Below are 21,895 nucleotides of genomic sequence, written 5' to 3' on the forward strand. Positions count from 1 at the left end.
TACAAAGACTTGCCCAACTAGATTTCTACTGAAGAATTACATAAAACATCTCTTCTTATTGATTAGGATAACTGGTCTAGATACTATTTTTTTTTTTTTTATAAGTAGCAGAGGCAAGTTTCAGCTTGAAAAAAAACCCAACAACAACAAAAAAACTCTGCTGGCTGAAGCAATTCTAAATTTCCATCAAGTTGTGTTCCTCTGTGATTCAGTGAGTCTGGACTGCATGAATTTACTGACAGTTTGCAGAAGGCTCAGGAATAACCATTTGTTTCAGGAAGCGGCTAATTCTCCTCTTGAAGCATTTTCTCTATTTCCTTATCCCAGTTTTCATCTCTTTTCTCTGAGTCTGCCACCACTTCATATTCTTGAAGTTCCTGTTGCAACTCTTTTTCCCAGTCGGCAGAGTCATCTGAAAAAGGAACAAATGAGAAGTAAGATTCTGTGGGGACTCACAATGCTGGTTTTCACACGCCCATCAATTTTCATGACGTCCATCAGCCCTGGCGAGGATTCGTGCACTGTACCACTAAGTTCCATCAGAAAAATGGAACCAATTTGAACAAGGACCAGACAGACAGACATTTGGTGTTAGAGTATAAAAGCAAAGGTATGAAGTGTCGTCAGTAAACTGGGCGCTATTTGGCTTTTTCTTCCCTCTGCATTTCCTTTTATTAAAATTATTTCAATAACTATTAATCTTTGCATGCAAGTTCACTTCTACCATTCCCAATAATGATGGCAGCCAACACACTAACGTTTGAGCAGGGACTGTACTGAGCTGGATACTCTTCATCCTTAGAGCCACCCCGATTCCACACAACACTGTCCAGACTGGGAAGCAGAGGCTCACAGAGCCTGTGACTTGCCCAAGTGGCCAAAGTGCCTCTAGGTTTTCACTTCCCACTTGCTTCCCTTTTCCCCACCAGCAGCTCTTCGTGCCTTCCCTCCTCGCCCCAGTGTGAAAGAGTTTTCAGACTCAACTTTGGGAGGCTAGTTTTCTCATGGGACATCCAGCCGGCAAAGTCTGCCGACTATGTCACAACTGTGTTGCTGTGCACACCACTGTGGGAAAAGCTGGCTTTCTGAAGGCACTGCGCATCTGAGAGAGCTTCATGGGACCAGCTTCCCAAGGTGATGTTTAACCAATCCTTTGTCTTTCAGCCAGTAGGAAGAGGCACTTGCCCCAGTGGGCCTTCCCAACGCTGTGCCTCTCTTGCTTGGGCTCGTGTGTCAATTCCTTCCCTTTCTACAGGCAGCCTGCTGCATCGCAGAAGCAATACTCTGGCTGTACACAGCAGCTGAGAAAGGAGCCTTCTACTAGCATGGAGACCCCCAGGCCACTTACAGCCTTACAGCGTAGGATGGAAAGCAGCGTCTTCACAGACCACATCACCACCTGGGTCTCAATTTCTCCCTTAGCCATGGGGGTAGGGCTGGGAGCGTTTCACTGAGGAGCTCTGATGTGTAACCAGACTCCATACTCGTCTGGTCCTCTTCTGCTCACATTTTGGACCAAGGGCCTGCGATCTGGTCATACTGATTGAAATCCACCTCCTCGTGAGGCAAAATGGACAACCTTTTAAGTACTAGTACTTGATTTTTAAAACTGGTTTGATTGGGGTAAATATCTCTCTCTACCTAGACATATACTAATTCAGTATAACTGAGTGACAGGTTAAATTCATTATGTTGGGCCACCATCACCACCAGTCACAGAGACGCAGGCCCCGCATCTACCTGGTTATTGCAGGGTTGCTCCGGAATAGCCATTTCCTCCAGTCAGCTTAGCAATTTGGGAGCAGAGGTTTTTAGCGGGGCTGCGTTTGGGTGTTTACCTTCTAGAACAGTTGTCTCCTCTTGCTTTTTGTCAAGCACGAGCTGCTCCATTTCTTTCCTCAGATCCTCCTGATTGAGGTTACAGGTGTCAAAGGCATCACTGACGAACTCAGAGACACCTGGGCTAGTGGAAATCTCCTCCTCATCCTGAAATTCGAGAAAGGCATTCTGGGAGCAACTGTCTAAGGGCCATTTCCGTGCAAAGTCCTCTCCCAGTGGGAGGCGATGGCACTGACATCTCCTTCCTCTGCTACTTGTAAGGCAATGGTCAACTGCTCTTCCGCCTTCTAACTGGCACAGGTGCTGGTAACTGAGTGTGTCACCCCCGGCATCGTCTAGTCTCACGCCCAATTTCCATCACTCGGCTCACTTGATCTCATCCCCAAGGAACACAGCTAGAAGTGGCCGTACCAGGAAAGCGGTCCATGTCTCTGCCATGGAGCCTCAACTAGTCAAGCCCCGGTGCCTCCTCTTTACTACTGAGAAGCCCTGTTCCCCTAAGTCCTTCCACGTGGCAGCTGACTTAGGGGAACACACACTGACTCATTGCCAGACACCAACCCGCTCGGTACAATGGAAAACTGTTATTACCTCTTGAGTTTTAAGCTGAGATTTGATTACGACAGGTGGTGTTTTGGGCCGTACTGCCTCTATGAAGTGAGAATAAAAGAGACAATAATTGCTTGATACAATTCCGAACACAGGTTATAATCACAGCTGAAATACCCACCAGTATGATGTTATGAAATACTTTTCTAAAATAAGCTGTCAATGCAGCATTTCTCAAGTTCTTACAATGCGAAAATGCCTCAACATCTTATTTTGGGGGATACTGTTTAATATATCATCATATTCAATGTCCTTTGTACATGTTATCAAGCAGGAACATCTCTTTACTCCAGTGCTAGGACCATCACCATACAAGAGTTCTACTGTTTCAGGACGAGAATTCTGGGAGTTAGCAGTTTCCCTGTTGTCAGGAGGTAAGAGAGCACAAAATTCTAGCCCCGCTGCAGTCAGGAGTAGCAGCCTCGTCTTCCTCACTGGCCCTGTTTTCGATTGTCTGAACCATACTAGAGAGCTGGTCTTTATGGAGCGCTGTCATAAATCTGTTTTGTTACACAGGCATGATTTGGTGAAATGGCCATTTTCAGGAAAAAGGCATAGGGAGCAATGCTGAAGCATGGCAGCTGGGATGGATGCTAACAAAATGGCAGAGCGGCTTCATGACATGGCCTGGCCGTACCTGCAGTGGCTGGTCTCTTCCTAATATGAGCAGTACAACCTCGATCTCGTGACACACTGGACTGCTTTATTCATTTAAAGTCCACAACCTACATTCCCCACTTCTTGTGGGATTGGGCTCCAGGTGTAATTCGTTCGAAACTACCAGCTGCTCCGCGGGAGAAAGATGAGGCTTTCTACTCCCGTAAAGATTTACACCCTCGGAAACCCTATACAGGGTCGCTATGGGTCGGAACCGACTCAATGGCACATAACAACAAACAACATAGCAGGTGCTCAGTAAACGTTAACAAATGACATAAAAGACAACAACGCACGTCAATGACTATTACAGATTGTAAATCGTTGCTAATACTGTGAAACCCCTTTCCCAACAACCCGACTAAACTGTCACAATGAAACAAGCAGAAGGTGTCCTTGACTAGCTGGGACTGGAACAAGCTTCAGTTCTGCTCCTTCCGGCTGTGCTTATTCAGGAAACACCAAGTCTAACGGAAGTCCGAGGAAGAACAAAGACATGGCGGCGGCAGTGTGAATCCAAGCGGAGGAGAGCGGGTCTGGAAAGTCATGTGTGGGAAGGGGTTATGAAAGATGCAGAGGAGATGGTGATCGAAGCTAAGGAACGAGAAAAGGGCAGAGTAAAGCAGAGCCAGGAGAAGATGTGTGAGCTGGGAGAGAGAGAGGGGCAACAGAAATGAGAGTTTCCTCTGGACTGGAAAGAATTTGTCCACAAGATGACAAGCTCCTGAGAGTCTCTAAGCTAAGCTCCCAAATGTGAAAGCCGTTCTCTCCACAGAATGGAGTGTTCTCCTTGGAAGCTACCTGTCAGCGGCAGGTTGTCTTCTCGGACATTCCTTCTCTCCTCCTTTTCCACGGCCTGCTGCTGGGCGGCCAGGGCACTCAGCTGGGCGGACTGCTTGATCAGGGAGACACGGTAAAAGTAGTTCCTCCAAAACACTTCTTCCTTCACACTGTAAGAGACCACAATCTGGCTGAGCACGTGAGCAAACCAGTACACACAGGCATATGGGGTTGTCAGTGCAGAGGAGACTGGAGGAAGATGGTATTTGGGAGCTCTTTCAAACCCACGTGGGGTTCAAACCAGGTTCTCATTTGCTGCAGAAATGAAACACTGGATGAGAGGAGAAAGAAAAGAGTTATCGCCTCCACAGCAGCAAAAGGCAACTTAGAAAAAAAATTCCCAAAGGAAACCTCAACAGTCTTGGTAGTTACCTAACTCTGCCCTCAGCAGAGGAAACCAGGGGACAATTTGAGATGTGACCTACAGCCAGGCTTCCACCAATGCCTTGTTGCTTAGTGTATTAAATGTTTTCAAGCTGTGAGAAGAAACGGTCATGGGTGTGCTCCTTGTAAAAAGAAATGTTTGGCAAAATTGCAGATAACCAGCAACTAATAAGCTAGTTAACAATGAGCTAAGAGAAGGTTAAAAAGATTTAAGTGCAGTTGCACCTGAGGACTCTATGGTGCTTCTCACACTCGGCTGCATATTAAAATCACCTGGGGTGGGGTGTTGGCGTCTAAGTGGGAGCAGGTAATTGTCTACACAGGGGCGTGGCCTGGAATGGGAGTTGGACCTGACCACGGAGAGGAGGGTGTCTAGGCAGAGGCAATGGGAGATTGGTTATATCTAGGGGGACTGATGTCCTAAGTACATGTATCAAAGTTTCTCCCTGCTGGAGAAGGGAGTTACAAAGAAGGAAAAGGCAATGACTAGAATGATGTCTGTCAAGAGGTTTGTACTGCAAACACACGGTGTGGAATCCAGATGCACTGAGTGTATGCACATGTACCTGGATGCACATAGTCCACAAGGGGGCCCATGAATACTGATACAGACCTCAAATGTCACGAGCACAGCTAACACCTTGATCTTGGTTTCTAAATACCACTTGTCACTAAAAGAAACCAGGGCTCTTTGGAAAAATGGCTAATTTCAGGGTTGTTGTTGTTAAGTGCTGCCGAGTCGGTTCTGACCCACAGCGACCCTGTATAGAGTTTCTGAGGATCGCCTGGTGAACTTGGACCACTGACCTTACAGTCCAGCACATTAATCCACATCAGGATCAGAGCTGGGAAAATACAAGATGATCATGAAGAATCTGGAGCTAGAAAGCAAAGAGGTTCTCAAAGAATGACGGGACATGTCGAAGATAATACAAAAGTGGGTTCCATTTGGCCAGATCTGACTGAGCATTGCAATCAATAATGAGAGCAATGTGGACGATCACCGCCTGCATAAAATAGGCCTGTGAGTCCACAAGGACGGATATAAAGGTATCAGTACACTCAAAGTCGGATGGGGAATGGAGTACCTTTCTCGTTTAGTGTACCCAGCCCCCCACTACCCATAAAGAAGAAAACCATTTAAAAAGTAACTTTACAGCCAATAAGTCTGGCAGACACTACCTTAATCAGGTGATGAAAGGTAACAGTAACGTGGCAAAATGCAAGTGTGTGCCACCTGACATGAAGGTGACTGAACGACAAGAAAAACTAAGTGCAGCTTTGCCGCATCTACTGCGAGAATGAAGACCATTCTCAGCAACCAGACTGCTCACATTCTGGAGAACTTGACATCAGTCTAAAGGGCCACACAGTCATCGTGAAGAGCCCCTGGGAAATCCTGTGGAGGGATTTCAACCACATCAATGTGGAGCTCAGCCTCCTGGGGAAGGAAAAGAAGAGGCTTCGCGTTGACAAATGGTGGGGAAACAGAAAGGAACGGGCTACAGTCCGCACCACCTGTAGTCATGTGCAGAATATGATCCAGGGTGTTACACTGGGCTTCCGTTACAAGATGAAGTCTGTGGATGCTCATTTCCCCATCAACGTTGTTATCCAAGAGAGCAGGTCTCTTGTTGAAATTTGAAACTTCTTGGGTGAAAAATACATTGATAGGGTTTGGATGAGGGCAGGTGTTGCTTGTTCAGTATCTCAAGCCCAGAAAGATGAATTAATTCTTGAATGGAATGACATTGAACTTGTATCAAATTCAGCTGTTTTAATTCAGCAAGCCACAACAGTTAAAAACAAGGATATCTGAAAAATTGTGGATGGTACATATCTATGTGTCTGAAAAAGGAACTAACAGGCTGATGAGTAAGATGTAAAAGCTATCCAGCTATGGAAACAAGGCCTGAGTGATTCCTAAGACCTATTGGTGGTATTTTTGATGTAATAAAATTTATCTAACCAAAAAAAAAAAAAAAAAGAAAGAAAAACCAAGTGCAACATGTGAGTCTGAACTGGGTCTCTTGGCTAGAAAAGGTCATCGTTGACAACCTGAATAGAGTTTGAGAGGTAGATGCTGCTGCTGTATATAAGTAAGGAGGCCTGGTGGCACAATGGCAACGCACTGGTCTGCTAACTGAAAGTTTGTGGTTTGAACCACTCAGCCAGAAAAACACATAATTAAAGGATATAGAAATTTTATCACCAACATGTGAAAAATGATTTAATTGCAAAGAAAACCAAAACTACACACACACACAACAAAATGATTATAGGTAGCTGTTGTTCCAAGTTGTTGGAAGAATACTTCTAAAGCATTGTCTTATCACAGAGAGCAGAGCTGGAATGCTATGGGGCCCCAAAACCTAGCAGGTCTTCCTTCCAACCCCGATTTGGCTGGTTGAACATGGCAAAGGGAACACATATGTGTATCTGTGGAGTCAAGAGAAGTAGCTCACAAGGATGAAGAGAAGGGAGGGGAGCTGACAGTGGGACGGAAAGTTGAGGGCAGCCAAGAAGCCACAAGCCCCAGTATCAGGCAGGCTTCACAGACCCCGGGACAGAAGGTACCAGCACCTCCAGACTCCAAACAGGAGTGGATGCAGGGCCCCACGGAAGTGGGAGCGCTCCCCAGACTGCGGCCTGTACACCTGGGACTGCTCCCCTAGCTGACGAAAGCTGATGGGGAGCTGCAAGGAGAGGCTCTGAGTTCAGGAATAGCTGGCCCACCAGGGTCAGGGCACAGTCTGCAGGGTGACTGGTCAGTCTCTCTCCTGGTGCAGCTGCCAGGCTGCCTATGACCAGACAGGAGGCTGAGGTGTCCTCACTGGGAAAGCTTCTGGCCCCCAGTACTGAGTCTTCCTAGGTCACAACCAATTGTCATCAGTTTGGGTGAAAGGCTTCAAGAGTGTCTAAGAAGAGAGGGCATATGCACAAGAACGCCCACACTCACAGATAATACCCACTTGACCTGGCTTCAATGACTGGATGATCAGAGCTCAACCAGAAGAAGAAAGAAGAGGAAAAAAAGAGTAATCTGATACAGTTAGATGAACTTGACCTATACCTATGAATGCAGTAGCTCAAAAGAGGGAACAAATCTTTACAGCAAGGATCATTCCCACCCCCTCCATACACAGAGTAGACAGGGATGGGCAACTTGGACATTGACCACCCAAAGTGGGGGTTGGGGGGGGGGGGGAGCTACAAAGGCAAGAAGTGACTGGCATACAAGCTTTCAAGAGGTAACCTAGATCCAGAGGGCATGGAGGAAGGCAGAATCCCCAGTGAGTACTATCCAATCTGTCTAGGTGGGGCTGATGAAACGAAATGCATATAGGTCTCTTATGATACAATAGTGAATAATTGTTATCAGGACTGATTGTGAGGGTTGGAAATGTAAAGGTAGACGTTTTATAGCAAGGAAGGGAGTGATTAACTTTCCAGTCTAGGAGCGGAGGTCCCTTTAACCATCAAAGGAGAAGAGCAGAGAGCAGGACCCTACTCAGAGAAGCAGTGATGCCTGAGATGGAGGCAGAGACGATGACGTGGAGCGATGGATTACCTGGGGACTTTAGATCCAGAGAGGGAGAGTGACTGTGTGCTGAAGACCGCGGGGAGGGGGTGTGGGGGGCAGGCTTGCAGGGTACACCCTTTGGTTGGTTGATGATGCATGGAGGGGATTGTAACCATGGCAATGAAATGATATACGAAAGAATGAATGTAAAACTAATGTTCTCCCATGTAAACTATAACATGACTCACAATAAAACATTAAAAAAAAAGTGTCTAAGAACCATATCTAGAAGGTTCTACCAGTCTTTTAACAGATTGGTGGTGGTGGTGGTGTGCCACCAAATCACAGCAACCCTGTGTAGGGTTTCTGAGGCTGTAGATCTTTACGGGAGTACTAGGCCTCATCTTTCTCCCACGGAGTGATGGGTAGCAGGCCAGCTCGTAATCCACCACACTACCAATAAGTCTAGTCTTTTAAAAAAATTAATGATTTTGAGTTTTGTTCTACATTTTTGCCCACTCTATCCAGGACTTTCTGTTGTGATCAGTCAGACAGTGGTAGCCTGGCACCATCAGGTGCTTCTGGTCTCAGGGTCTTGAGGGCTGGGGTTTGGGTGGTCCACTAGTCCTTTGGCTTCACTGTTTCCAGGTGTCTTTATGATTTTTCTCTTCCCTGTTCTGGATGGGGAGAGAGCCTCACGGGGTTTTCAGTGATTGATTTTTCAGGCGTAAATCACCAGACCTTTCTTTTGAGGTGCCGCTGCGTAGGTGCAAACCTCCCACCTTTCTGTTAGTAGTTGAGCACGTCATTATTTGCACAACCCAGGAATTTCCACCCAAAAAACCTGTCCACATACACTGCTGCCAAGCACCCCTTCCACACAACACCTTTAAATACGAAAGGATGAAGAAAGCCTAGGACATGAAAGACAAAGCCCCAAACCACCACAAATCCAGAAAAAGCCACAGCAGCAAAGGAGCATCTCAAGAAAACTAGAACCCTAACAAGAATGACTGTGGAGCTGGTTCCGACACATGGTGATCCCACTGTGCAGAACAGAATTGCCCCATAGAACTTTCTAGACTGTGACCTTTTGGAAGCAGATTGCCAAGACTGTCTTCCGTGGTGCTTCTGGATGGATTCAAACCATTGATCTTTCAGCTAGTGGCTGAGTGCTTAACCATTTGCGCCACTCAGGGACTCTATGCAGCAAGAATAGAGCACTAGGAACAAAAGAAGCTTCGCAGTGGAAGACAGAACTTGGACTTTATAAACACAGAAAGTTCAATACAAGGGGCTGGACAGGTGAGTGCAGAGTAGAAGGGCGCCCTCTGCTGACGGGCACTCGAGAGCGGCTCCACAGCAAAGGTTCTGTGGATGCTGGCGCTCACATGACAAGCAGAGGGTTTTTGGGTGGAGATGGGTTTCCGGCAGGAAAGGCAGCATGGGAACACTGCTGCTGGGGGCCACGTCTTGAGTGGAAATCAAGTGGGGGCCTGATTGCTATGGGCCTTGGACACTGGATTTGTGGTTCCTGCAGGCACACATCTCTCCTCCATGCACAAGGGCCTGGGAAGCCTGCTCTCTACTGATTCCCCGTGGAGCTCCCGGAGAGCCCCTTGTGCACACTTCAGGGGCCATTCAGGTCTCATTCTCTGGCACTTTTGTGACACAAAGGAGCCCTGGTAGTGCCGTGCTTAAGCTCTTGGTGCTCACAGAAGGGTTGGTGATTTGAGCCCACCAGTTGCTCTGCAGGAGAAAAGATGGCGCAGTTTGCTTGTAAGGAGTTATAGCCTGGAAACACTGCGGGGCAGCTCTACCCTGTCCTCCAGAATAGCTACAAGTTGGAACTGGCTCCATGGCAGTGGGTTTGGGCTTTTTTTTTTTTTTTGGCTTTCTGTGATACTTCATCTCAGCAAGTCCATCAGCAAATGCACATGTCTACTCATGGGTGGGGGGGCGACACGTTAGCTTACAGTTTGGGAACCAAGGCGAATCTCATCCTACTCAGAAGCTCATCTTCTTGGAGCATGACCAGGGCCACTGGGTACATCTGATCAAAGTCAAAACTGAACTGCACACCAGCTGGGGGATCCCGCAGGAAATTCCTCTTGTCCTTTGAAGAAAAAAAGAAACGGGGTAAAAACCACAGGAAGCCATTACAATGTAACAATGCAGCACAAATGTGACAAAGACCTAGTTCTTCCTGAGATGTTGGTACCAAAGTCCACCTGTCTACCTGAAAGACACCAAGTCTTCACAAATTTCCTAACAATCTCAAATGGAAAGAGCGTCGCAGGAGGCCAGGAGATGACACTGCGGGAGTTGTGGTTGTTCGCTACCATGGAGTCAGCCTCTGATGCCCAGCGTTCCTGTGTGCACCAAGATCCTGTGTGCACCAATAGATGGACACCTCAGCCATCCCCAGGATTGGCTGTGGGGAAAGATGCAGGGTGGGGCAGGGGGAGTTTGGGAAGAGGGGACAACAAGCTGAAAGTCCTCAAAAGCATGACAAAGGTCAACCTGGTTGTGTAAGGGATAGAAAGTGTGGTGGGAATGTTGGAGCCAAGGGTGAGCACAAGGAGAGCCCCACAGCTGAGGGCCTCAGGTTGTACTCTGGAGTGTTGAGTCTTCACGAGAAGGTTCTGGGTAGAGGAGTGAGTGAGAGGAAGTGGCTTACACCCCCGATGGATCTGTCTGGCCGCTGAGATGAGGCTGCACTGGAGAGGAGCCAGAATGGGAAGCAGTCAGAGGGTGGCAGCAGATCTGGGAAAAGGACCCCAGTGGTGGGAGAGGTGGGCTGGAGGCACGTTCTGAGAGCAGACTGGGCAGGCTGTAGGAACGGGCTAGAAGTGGGGAGAGTACTATGCACGGGAGATGCCTGGCTCTCTGACTGGAAATTCAGTGGAAAACTGTACTTGTCTTGGAGCAGAGGCACTGCGGGGCTGTGACTGGTGAGCAGCTGATGTCTGCCCCCAGCTGAGGCCAGCTCTTACTACCCCAGCTCTCTTCTTGCGGGGAGTGGGCCGGGCCCAGTGTCATGTGTGGCCATGGATGGTAAACAAATGCAGGGTATTTATACCTATGTAGAAGGGGATGTTATTCCTAAGTGCTGTCAAGTTGGTTCCGACTCATACCGACCCTGTATAGGGTTTCCCAGGAGAGGCTGGTGAGTTTGAACCGCCAACCTTGCAGTTCAAACCGACCTGAAGGTGAAGTGCTTATCCTATGGCACCATGTCAGGACTCCATAGGAGATGAGTAACCCTACAAAGATGTCACTAAATGAAAAGAAAAAAACTCTTCAAATGCCTTAGGAGGTTGCACTGCAAGGGAGGTAGGGTCCAGTTTTACATTTGTTTGTGTTAGATACTGAGGTCCCATTTATTATTTTGTTAGTTCAAAATAATAATAAAAAAAAGGATTAAAACAAAAACCTGACCACCACTGATAAGTAAAAACAGAGTAGAGTGAATAGTGAAAATGAGGCTCACTCCATGATCCATTCATAGTGCCATTTGGCATCTGTGTGCTGACTATAGAGATAAAAGGCAGCCTTTGCCCTCCAAGAATTCACAGTCAAGTGGAGAACACAGATAAGAAGGTAACACTCACATGACATTTGAGAATCTTGGCCCCTTCACCTACAGTCAGGATAAAAGCTCCACACCCACCACTTTGCAGGCCTGCTGTGAAGCTGGAAAAGATAATGTATGGGGACAGTGTTTTCTGAAACTGTTAAATGCTGTTGTTATTGTTGTTAGGGGCCCTCCAAAGGGTTGCAACTCATACTGACTCTCAACTCTGTGCACAACAGAAGGACACACTGCCCAGTCCTGTGGCATCCTGACAACTGTTATGTTTAAGCCCCTCATTGCTGCCATTGAGTCAATCCAGCTTGGTGGGAGTCGTCTTTTCCACTGACCCTCCACTTTACCAAGCATGAGGTCCTTCTCGAGGAACTAGTCCTTCCTGATAACACCTCTGAAGCATGAGACACGAAATATTGCCATTCTCACTGTACTTCTTCCAAGAGAGATTTGTTTGTTCTTCTGGCAGTCCATGATACTTTCAATACTCGCCAACACCATTCAAAATGCATCGGTTCTTCCTCATTCATTGTTGAACTTTCACATGCAGATGAAGCAATTGACACTACCAAGGCTGACATCTCTGTTCTTGACTACTTTAAAGAGGTCTTTTGCAGTAGATTTACCCAATGTAAATACATCATTTGATTTCTTTACTGCTATTTCTCTGAGCATTGACTATGCTGTTGCTAACAGCTGTCAAGTTGGTTTCTAGGAGCGGGTTTCAAAGGAGCGGTGGGTGAGTTTGAACTGCCCACCTTGAGGTTCAAACTGACCTTGTGGTCCAGTGCTTACCCTGCAGCACCACTCTAGGACTCCAAGCATTGATTATGGATCCAAGGAAACTGAAGTCTTCTAACAGCTTCAATCTTTATTCCATTATATCATGATGTTACTTATTGGTTCAGATGTTAGAATTTTCATTTTCTTTACATTGAGGTGCGTTTTCTTTGATCTTCATCAGTTAGTCCTTTTCCCTTTCAGCAAGCAAAACTGTGTCACCTGTATACCACAGGTTGTTAGTAAGTCTTCCTCCAATCCTGATGTCATGTTCTGCTTCTTCATATAATCCAAATAATTTCTGATTACAGATTGAATAAGTATGGTGAAAGGATACAACCCTGATGCATATCTGTCCTGATTTTAAACCATTCAGTGCCCCCTCGTTCTGTTCTAAAGACTGCCTCTTGGTCATGCACAGGTTTCTCATGAGCACAATTAAGTGTTTTAGAATACCCACTCTTTGTAATGTTATGCATAGTTTGTTATGATCCACAAAGGCTTTGCATATAGTCAATATAGCAGAAGTAAACATCTGTCTGGTACTCTGCTTTTAGCCAAGATCCATCTGATGTCAGCAATGATACCCCTCGGTCAACAGCCTTTTCTGAATCTAGCCTGAATCTCTGGCACTTCCCTGTTGATATACTACTGCAACCATTTTTGAATTATCTTCAGCAAAAGTTTCATTGCATTTGATCTTCATATTGTTAGATGATTTCTGCATTCCACTGGGTTACCTCTCTTTGGAATGGACACAAATATGGATGTCTTCCAATCGGTTGGCCACGTGGCTTGTCTTACAAATTTCTGGGCACAGAGAAGTGGGTGCCTCCAACGCTGTATCAGTTTGTTGAAACATTTCCATTTGTATCCCATCAAATTCTTGGAGTCTTGCTTTTCATTAATGCTTTTAGTGCTGCTTGTATGTCTTCCTCCTTCAGTACCATCGGTTCTGGATCATATATGGTACCTCTTGGAATGGTTAAACATTGACCATATTCTTTTGTTGCTTTCTGTATCAGTCAATATTTTGTCCATAGACTCTTTCAATATTGCAAGTAAAGGTTTGAATTTTTTCTTCAATTCTTTCAGCAGGAGAAATGCTGAACGCATTCTTCCCTTTTGGTTTCCTGACTCCTGGTCTGTGCACATTTCATTATATTATGTAACTTTGGCTTCGTGAGCTACAAAACTATGTAAATGCTTCATAACTATTAATGAGCATTATTGCCATATTTCCTCTGAAGTCCTGAGGTAAGTTTTTGTGGGTCAACAATTTATGGCATGGGTAAAAAAGGTTACAGAGAAAATCAGTTTGACAATCACCAACTGATACGTACTTTTTCTCTGTGACATCAGTTATAATTCTTTCAATAGAATAGCATCTCCTCCCCTGGCTCCCCGTTTCCATTCATCTTTCTTTCCTGTCCCTTCCTGCCTCCTGAACTTCGTTTTTGGGCAAAAACTGCCTTTTGTGGTCTCACACGGTTGACTGAATGGAGCCCTGGTTACCAATTGGGCTCCTAACTGCAAGGTCAGCAGTTTGAATCTGCCAGCCACTCTGTGGGCGAAAGATGAGGCTTGCTGCTGTTGTAAAGATTTCTAGCCTCAGAAACCCTACATAGGGTCGATATGAGTCGAGAGTGACTTGACGGCAAACCACCACCATGGCTGAAGGAGTGCTGATGGTGTTGTATGATAAGCACTGGACTGCTAACCACAAGGTTGGCAGTTCAAACCCACCAACTGTTCCATGGAAGAAAGATAAGGCTTTCTGGTCCCCAAAACATTTACAGGCCTGGGGAACTCTATGCAGGGTCCCTAGGAGTTGGTACTGACTCCAAACAACTTAACAAAAACAACATGGTTGACTGAATTTGTTCCTTTATAGGTTTGTCTATGATTTTGCTGAAAGGTGACTTTGGGGGTTGAGTTCTGAATCTGAAAGATCCCCCCCCCCCCCCCCCCCCCCCCCCCCCCCCCCCCCCCCCCCCCCCCCCCCTGTCTCTACCAGACCAGCCAGTCTGGTCTTTTCATGAGTTTGAATTTTGTTCTACATTTTCTCCCACTCTGTGCAGGACCTTCTATAGTCATCAATTGTGATCAACTGGGGTAGCCAGCCCCATCTAGTTCTGGTCTCAGCATCGTGGAGACTATGGATTGTGTGATTAGCATATGGAATTGTACTTCAATCAATTTCAGTTTCAAACAAACAAATGCAGCAGTTAAAGAGAGAAACTGGAGAATGCTGAGAAGAGATTCAACAGAAAAAACTATCTTAATACAACAGAAAAGAGTATTTCATGGCTGAAAGAATTATTTCGTGTGTTAGTCTAGACTTTCACATCAATAACAAAGAACTTGAAAATAAATAACTTAAAAGTTAGGGGGGAAAGTTAATGAGAGTTATGTGCATTCCTAACATCTCAGAATACAAAAAAACTATGTTGTTGCTGTTGTTAGGTGCCATCGAGCTGGTTCCAATTCAGAACAACCCTGTATAGAGTTTCTGAAGCTGTAGATCTTTATGGGAGCAGAAAGCCTCATCTTTCTCCCATAGACTGGCTGGTGGAGTCGAACTGCCAACCTTGTTGTTAGAAATCCAGTACCACCAGCACTCTTGAAAAAACACGGTGTAGAAGAACAAAATTCTGCCAAGGATACAGCCAGCCATATGGATGCAGCATGACTGGAATAAAGTATGTTCTACAGACAGTATCGCAACAAGAAACTTACAGCTGATAAGGCCAAGATTTGCTGTTGGATTGTTTCTTCATCATTACTATCAACCCATGGAGGCACTGCTGCTTCTGTAAGGTACTCAATGGCAAGAGGAGAAGAGAAAACCAGGTTACAATGGTTACACTACAATCTGTGGTTGGACAGAATCAGAGAATTTCTATGCATTCATTTAAAAAAGTGGTTTATAGTGTGTTCCAAACCTGCACATTTACCACAACACCCAGACTTAACGTGTGAATCTTATGCATGTACACATTTGGTTAAAGCCAACCACTCTGATTGGATTATACAGTGGAGAAACTGGTAACACCTTGACCAGGTGATCAGAATGAACATCACCAATGAGGGACAGACAGACATCACGGGTCTCCAGATATGATACCCTGATAAGGATACAACATCGCCAAGGAGTCTTCTGGTCAAGAATAGACAGGCTGATCTAGTCACAGGGAAAACAAACAAAAAACCAGACAATGCTCAAATGATGAACATTCTATTCAAAAAAAGGAGGACCAAAATGGCAGCATTTACCCAAAGATACATTCAGAAGGGTTGGGAAAGAAGGAATGACAACAACAAACGCAGGGAGGATATAAGCGATGTAATACTGAGGGGATTGCAATCTTTGAGATGAAACGAAATGTTAATACTTGCTGAATGCAAAGTTGATGATTTGCGCTTTAAATTTTCACTCAATTCACAATTAAAAGTTAAAATTATTTTAGCACAGAGAAGAGAAGGTAAGGGGGCAGAGAAACTATAAGGGAAGCTTCAAAAAGTTCATGGAAAAATTCCACTATCCCATAAACTTTCTGAAGCTCCCGCATATAGTACAGGAAATTGCACAAGAACAAAATGAATGAGAAAATGACACATTGTGGAAAAATGTCATTAATATCACTTAACAATTTGCGTGGAAATTGTTAAATGGAAATCTAATTTGCTGTGTAAACTTCCACCTTAAACGCAATAAAATATTATATAAAAGAAAAAAACTAAACAAAACAAAAATGAGGAAGTCGGCACTCTTCAAAAACAGTAATGTCATAAAAGACAAAGAAAGGCTATGGAAATGTCCCAGATTTAATGAGGCCACCAGGAGACATGACAAATAACATAGTATGTAACCCTAAAATGGATCCTGTACTGAAAGGGGAAAATGGTATAAAGGACATTATAGGGTCAATCTAAATTTGAATAAGAAAGGCAGATTAGACAAAAATATTGCATCAATGTTAATTTCCCAAAGTGAGCAGTGGTACTATGACTATGGTAAGAGAATACTTCCAATTCTTAGGAAATATACACTGATATGGATTATATATATATATATATACCAGGAGCTCTGGTAGCATAGTGGTTACGAATCGGGCTGCGAACCGCAAGGTCAGCAGTTCGAAATTACCAGCTATTCCACGGGAGAAAGATGAGGCTTTCTGCTCCTATAAAGATTTACAGCCTTGGAAACCCTGTACAGGGTCGCTATGAGTTGGAACCGACTCCACGGCACATAGCAACGACAACATGGATGGATATATATATAAAATGACACAGAGAAAGTGAGAAAAATTGGATAATAAAGCAAATGGACTAGAACTTAATCTAGGTAGAGGGTTGTTGTTGTTGAGTGCCTTCGAGTCGGTTCCGAGTTACAGCGACCCTGTATAGGGTTTCCGAGGAGCAGCTGGTGGGTTTGAACTGCCAACTTTGCAGTCCCGCACATTATCCTGTAGTGCCACACCAGCCAATGAGTGGATTCAGACTCACACTGACTCCGTAGGGCTGAGTAGAACTGCCTCATAGGGTTTCATCTTTACAGAAGCAAACTGCCACATCTTTCTTCCTCCGAGCACACGGTGGGTTCAAACTGTCAACCTTTTGGTTAGCAGCTGTTTATAGGAGTGCATTCTTTACTATTTTATTGTTATCAATTTTCTCGAAACAGAAATGATTTCCAAACTAGGAGTTAACTGAAAAAAAAGTTACTGGACTTGATTCAGAACAAAAGGTGATGAGGAGGCTGCAAGGAATTGGGAAAAAGAATTTCAGGAGGGAAAGGAAATGAGGGAAGAGTTGGACAAACTGGGGGCAAGAAAAAATCGGGCTGGAAATGGATCCTTAATGTGTCATCAGAACCCAAGTGCTGGAGCGACCCAGCCTAACACCGTTTCTAGGGCTCACAAGTAAAGGAGCACGTGCAGGTTAAACTACAAATGGCAACCACCTGGGGTGTCCTAGGAACCCAATGTGGGACCAGGACAAGCATTTGTGGGCGATAGGGGCTCAGAGGGAACAGCATGTGTAAAGGCAGAGGGAAGTGAAAAAAAAAAAGAGGGTATGGCTCCTCCGAGGAGCAACTCTGTCATCTGCGCATCCCAAGAGCTCAGGGATGCCGTGCAAAAGCCCGGAGCAGGGAAAGCAGTCTGAGCTAGGCTGTGCTTTCAGTGGTCAGCACAGATGTACACAGACAGACGGTCCTTAACTCCCGGCACTCAGTAGCCACCAGTCACAAGATTAACATGGGAAGTAAGAGCCACCAGGTACACAAGCCTTAACACTAGATTTGATCCCTACTAGTCTAGCTACGAATCGGGCTGCAAACTGCAAGGTCAGCAGTTCGAAACTACCAGCTGTTTTGTGGGAGAAAGATTAGGCTTTCTGCTCCCGTAAATATTTACAGCCTTGGAAACCCTGTGCAGGGTCACTATGAGTTGGAACCGACTCCATGGCACATAACCACCAATCACCACAAGTCTAGCAGTCCACAGAGCAACATGTGGCAGACGCATGAGGCAAACCCATTTCAAAGTGCAAATGGCAACCTTGCAAATGTGCTTCCTGAAGTCAGCGAAAGTGAGAGTGGAGAAGCGCCTGAATCTCGGCAAAGCCACTGACAAGGAGCATGGGAATCAGGCTGGGGAACCCCGCAAGGCCTTTAGAAGAGAACAATGTGAGAAAACTAAAGGGTTAAGAGAAGACCCTGGGGAAAAAAAAAAAAGAGAGGCCCCTGGGAAAATGGACACTCTCTCACATCTGTCAATAGAGAGAATCCCTTTTACTTGTGGCCTGCAGCCAAACGTAGGAGACATGCGTGTGCTTGCTTCATCCTAAGCTAGCAAACAGTGGCAATTACAACCCCAATTTTGCTACTTCTGAAATAAGGCGAGCAGGTGGTACAGGGGTTAAAGCCCTCAGCTGCTCTGTGAAGATGGAGAGAACATGAAAATGACAGCCTTAGGAAGCCTATGGGGTCATGTGACTCTGTCCTACAGGCTCTAGTTAGGATGCAGCATAGACTGGGTGGCAATGGGTTTGGTTTGGGGGAAATGTACTGAATGTCTCCTCAAGGCCATCACTACCCAGAAGGCTCTCCTGAAAAGAATGGGCAGCGTCAACATGTGCAAAGTGCCAATACGTAAATGTCATTTACTAGGCAGAGCCCATCATTCTCTGTGACATAGGAGGAATGAAAACTGCAGCTGACCCATCACAAGGCAGGGCTTACTCCTTTCTTTTGAACCTCCAAGGTTTCTGGGTTTGTTTTCCTGACTGATCTTGGGGAGGCCCAAGAGATGGGGGCCATTTCTCACACATATTTCTATACTTTTAGAGTCTTGGTGTGGTGGCTAGCATGTGGAAGGCGCACAACAAAATTTGACAAATTTAATAAGCCATGTAATGCAAACCTATACCGTACCTGACTTTTTTGTATGTTGCTCCTGAACAAATTTTTTCTGTTCCTTTTGGAAATCTCCTATAATTGTCTGTTAAAAACAAACAAACAAAACCCAGGAAGAATCAAATACTTTGAAAAGCTTACTATCAGATAAGAAATCAATCCACGATTTTAGAAGTCTATTTGAAACATTTTGCTCATTTTCACTGAGTATTATTATTCTCCATTTCCTCAAGAGGGAATCTCTGACATTTTTGACTTAAGTCTATAAAGGATTATCTTCTCAAATGCAAAAAAAATAGATTTACCATTTATTTTTGCATCATTCCATAAAATAATAAAGGACCAGTTAAAGCTCATACTTACAAGTAGTTGTTGTTGTCAAGTGCCGTCGAATTGCTTTCAACTTAATAGCGACCCTGTATAGGTTTTTCAAGGAGTGGCTGGTGAGTTTGAACCACTGACTTTGCGGGTCAAACCAACCTTGCGGCCCAGGCTTATTCTACAGCGCTACACCATGACTCTGTACACATAGTATTGTTGTTGTTGTTAAGTGTCATCGAGTCGGTTCCGACCCATAGCGACCCTGTATAGGGTTTCCGAGGAGTGGCTGGTGAGCTTGAACTACCGACTTTGCAGTTCGAACAGCTTTGCAGTCTGGTGCATTAACCTATAGTGCCACAGCAGGACTCCACACATAGTATACATAACAAAAATATCTAAACAACAGAATCTCTAAGCTTTAATGGGTAGCCTCCTTAATTCAAAATACAGGCAAACCTCGGAGATACTGTTGGTTCGGTTCCAGATGAGTGTGATAAAGCGAATACTGCAAGAAAGGGAGTCACATGAAATTTTTTGGACTTCCAGTGCATATATAAGAGGGCTTCAGAAAGTTTGTAGAAAAATGGAACTGAAAGACAATGGAATTTTTCCATGAAGTTTTTGAAGCCTCTTCCTAAAAGTGATGTTGAGTTGATAGGGACAGAAAACTTAAGACACTGGCTACCCAAAATGGGTGGCTATAAAGGAATGAAGTGTCTGGCTTACAAGCTTTGAAGAATGTGCTTAGTTTTAGAATGAGGAGAGTAAGGGAGAATCCCCACTGAATCATTTTTCTCTTGTCCACATGGATTTGGTGAAAGGGGATGGGGGCGGGTGGAGATAGGATTCTTTGGATTCAATAGCGACTAATTGTTATCATGAGTAATTGTGATTGTCACAACTGTAAAGGTAGAAGATGTGAAACAAAAAGGGGGGGGGGCAGTGAATCTTTCATTCCAGGAACAAAAAACCCTAGGACCATCAAGAGGGAAGAGCATGAGTGGAGTGTGGTATCCTAACCAGTGGAGACAGCAGGGATGGAGGCAGAGAAAGATATATATTTTCTGTGTGTTTTGTGTACTTAAAATAAAGGGGGGGAATATGCAAATACTATTAACTGATGGTGCATGTAGGGAGTTGTAATCATTGCAATGAAGCAAAATATGATTTGTTCAGTGTAAAACTGATGATCTGCCCTGTAAACTATCACTCAATTCACAATAAAAGCTTCAAAAAACAAAGTGATGTTGACACTAGACTGTAGTCTATGGTGTGCATGGTAGAACAGTTGGAAATCGCCCTCTTGCCCAGGTGGCCCAGCACGAAGCTCCCAAGTCCCCTCCTCCTTCTCCTTGGATGCGGCTCAAGCTGGAGGCACGCAGGGCCAAACTGCTGCAGACACAGGAGCCGGAGCAGCCTGGAGGCGGTGAATAAAAGCTCAAGTCTGCCATTAAAAATGGTCTCCAATAAAACTGGGAGGAGGGGGGCAGGGGAACAAAATGAAAAGAGTAAAAAAGTTGAAAAGGCAGGACCTGAGGAATTTGTGGTAGAAAAAGTACTGGACCGCCGTGTAGTTTACAGGAAAGTGGGGTATTTCCCTGAAGTGGGAAGGATTTACAGATGCTGACAATACTTGGGAACCGGAAGAAAATGTAGGTTGTCCAGAATTAATTGACATTTCTGAATTCTCAAAAAGCTGGTAAAGAAAAAGATGGTACAAAAAGGAAATCTTTATCTGACCATGAATCTGATGACAGCAAATCAAAGATAAAAAGAGATGCTGCTGACCCTGGATATCCACAGATAAATGTAAAAACCTTCCCTAAAAGCCGAGACTGTAAATTCCAAAAAGGCAAAGTTCCCCCCCCCCCGCAAAAAAAAAAAAAAAAAAAGGCTAAAGAGGATAGAGAGAAACACTGTTGACTGATGATGTATGGAGGGGACTATAATCAATGTAATGAAACAAGTCATATGAATGGTTGAATGTGAAACTGATGATGTGCCCTGTAAACTTTCACTCAATCCACAATAGAAAAAAAAAAAAAAAGAGATGCTGCTGACAAACCCAAGGGCTTTACCAGAGATCTTGAGGCTGAGTGAACAACAGTTGCCACAGACAGCAGTGGAGAATTAATGCTTCTCACGAAACGGAAAGACTGGGTTGAGGAAGACTTGGTGCTGGCATAAGAGGCAAACATGAAATGTCCTCAAATTGTACTTGCGTTTTATGAAGAAAGACTAACTTGGCATTCCTGTCCAGAAGATGAAGCTCATTAACTGTTTGCATTGTCTTTACACACACACACAAATTTTGGGTCTTGGTTTTTTTTTTTTGTTTTTTTTAATTAGTATGAAGAGTAACGACATTCTAATGAAAATCAAGTTTGATGTTCGTTTTGAAGTAGTAATGGACTTGGGGTTTTTGCTTTACTTTGCTTTGAGCAAATACATAAAAGTTTTCTGTACTTGCTTCATTTATCATAAAAGAACATTTGATGCCATGGCATATTATTTCCACTGCACTATAGGATAGCTTTCCTAAATATTGTAAAATTTTATCTAATCATTACTGAATCAGAACTTGTGTTTAACCCACAAATATATGCCTAAGAACCAGTCTGCAGTCCTGGTATGGTGCTGTAGGATAGGCACTTGACATCAAGGTCAGTTTGAACTTCAAGTTTGGCAGTTCAAACTCACCAGCCGCTCCTTGGAAACCCTATCCAGGGACCAACTTGATGGGACTTAACAACAACAGCAAGGACCAATCTGGGGTTTTGGCATTTGTTTTTGTGTAAACATAAATACATATGTAAATTTATTTTATTTGGTTTTACCTTCACCAGAAACAAAACAACTCTAAACAAAAACAGCATTTCACAATCATGGGTACATCTGTATGGTTTCCGAGATACTATCATTCTGAACA

The 21,895-nt window shown here is 44.6% G+C and overlaps 1 protein-coding gene across 1 annotated transcript in view; it reads right to left on the reverse strand.

Moving 5' to 3' along the window:
• Window positions 1-284: 284 nt before the first annotated feature.
• SYAP1 (synapse associated protein 1) overlaps window positions 285-21,895 on the reverse strand; it is a 31,071-nt gene continuing 9,460 nt past the window's right edge. Inside the window, exons 3-9 of the mRNA XM_006835603.1 lie at window positions 18,664-18,730; window positions 14,961-15,034; window positions 9,829-9,968; window positions 3,907-4,055; window positions 2,431-2,489; window positions 1,839-1,986; window positions 285-412 (exon numbers count right to left, since the gene is read on the reverse strand). Coding sequence (XP_006835666.1) covers window positions 285-412; window positions 1,839-1,986; window positions 2,431-2,489; window positions 3,907-4,055; window positions 9,829-9,968; window positions 14,961-15,034; window positions 18,664-18,730 — 765 coding nt within the window. The remainder of the gene's footprint in view (window positions 413-1,838; window positions 1,987-2,430; window positions 2,490-3,906; window positions 4,056-9,828; window positions 9,969-14,960; window positions 15,035-18,663; window positions 18,731-21,895) is intronic.

The sequence above is a fragment of the Chrysochloris asiatica genome, unplaced genomic scaffold (genome assembly GCF_000296735.1).
Source record: "Chrysochloris asiatica unplaced genomic scaffold, ChrAsi1.0 scaffold00018, whole genome shotgun sequence".
Classification (NCBI taxonomy): Eukaryota; Metazoa; Chordata; class Mammalia; order Afrosoricida; family Chrysochloridae; genus Chrysochloris; species Chrysochloris asiatica.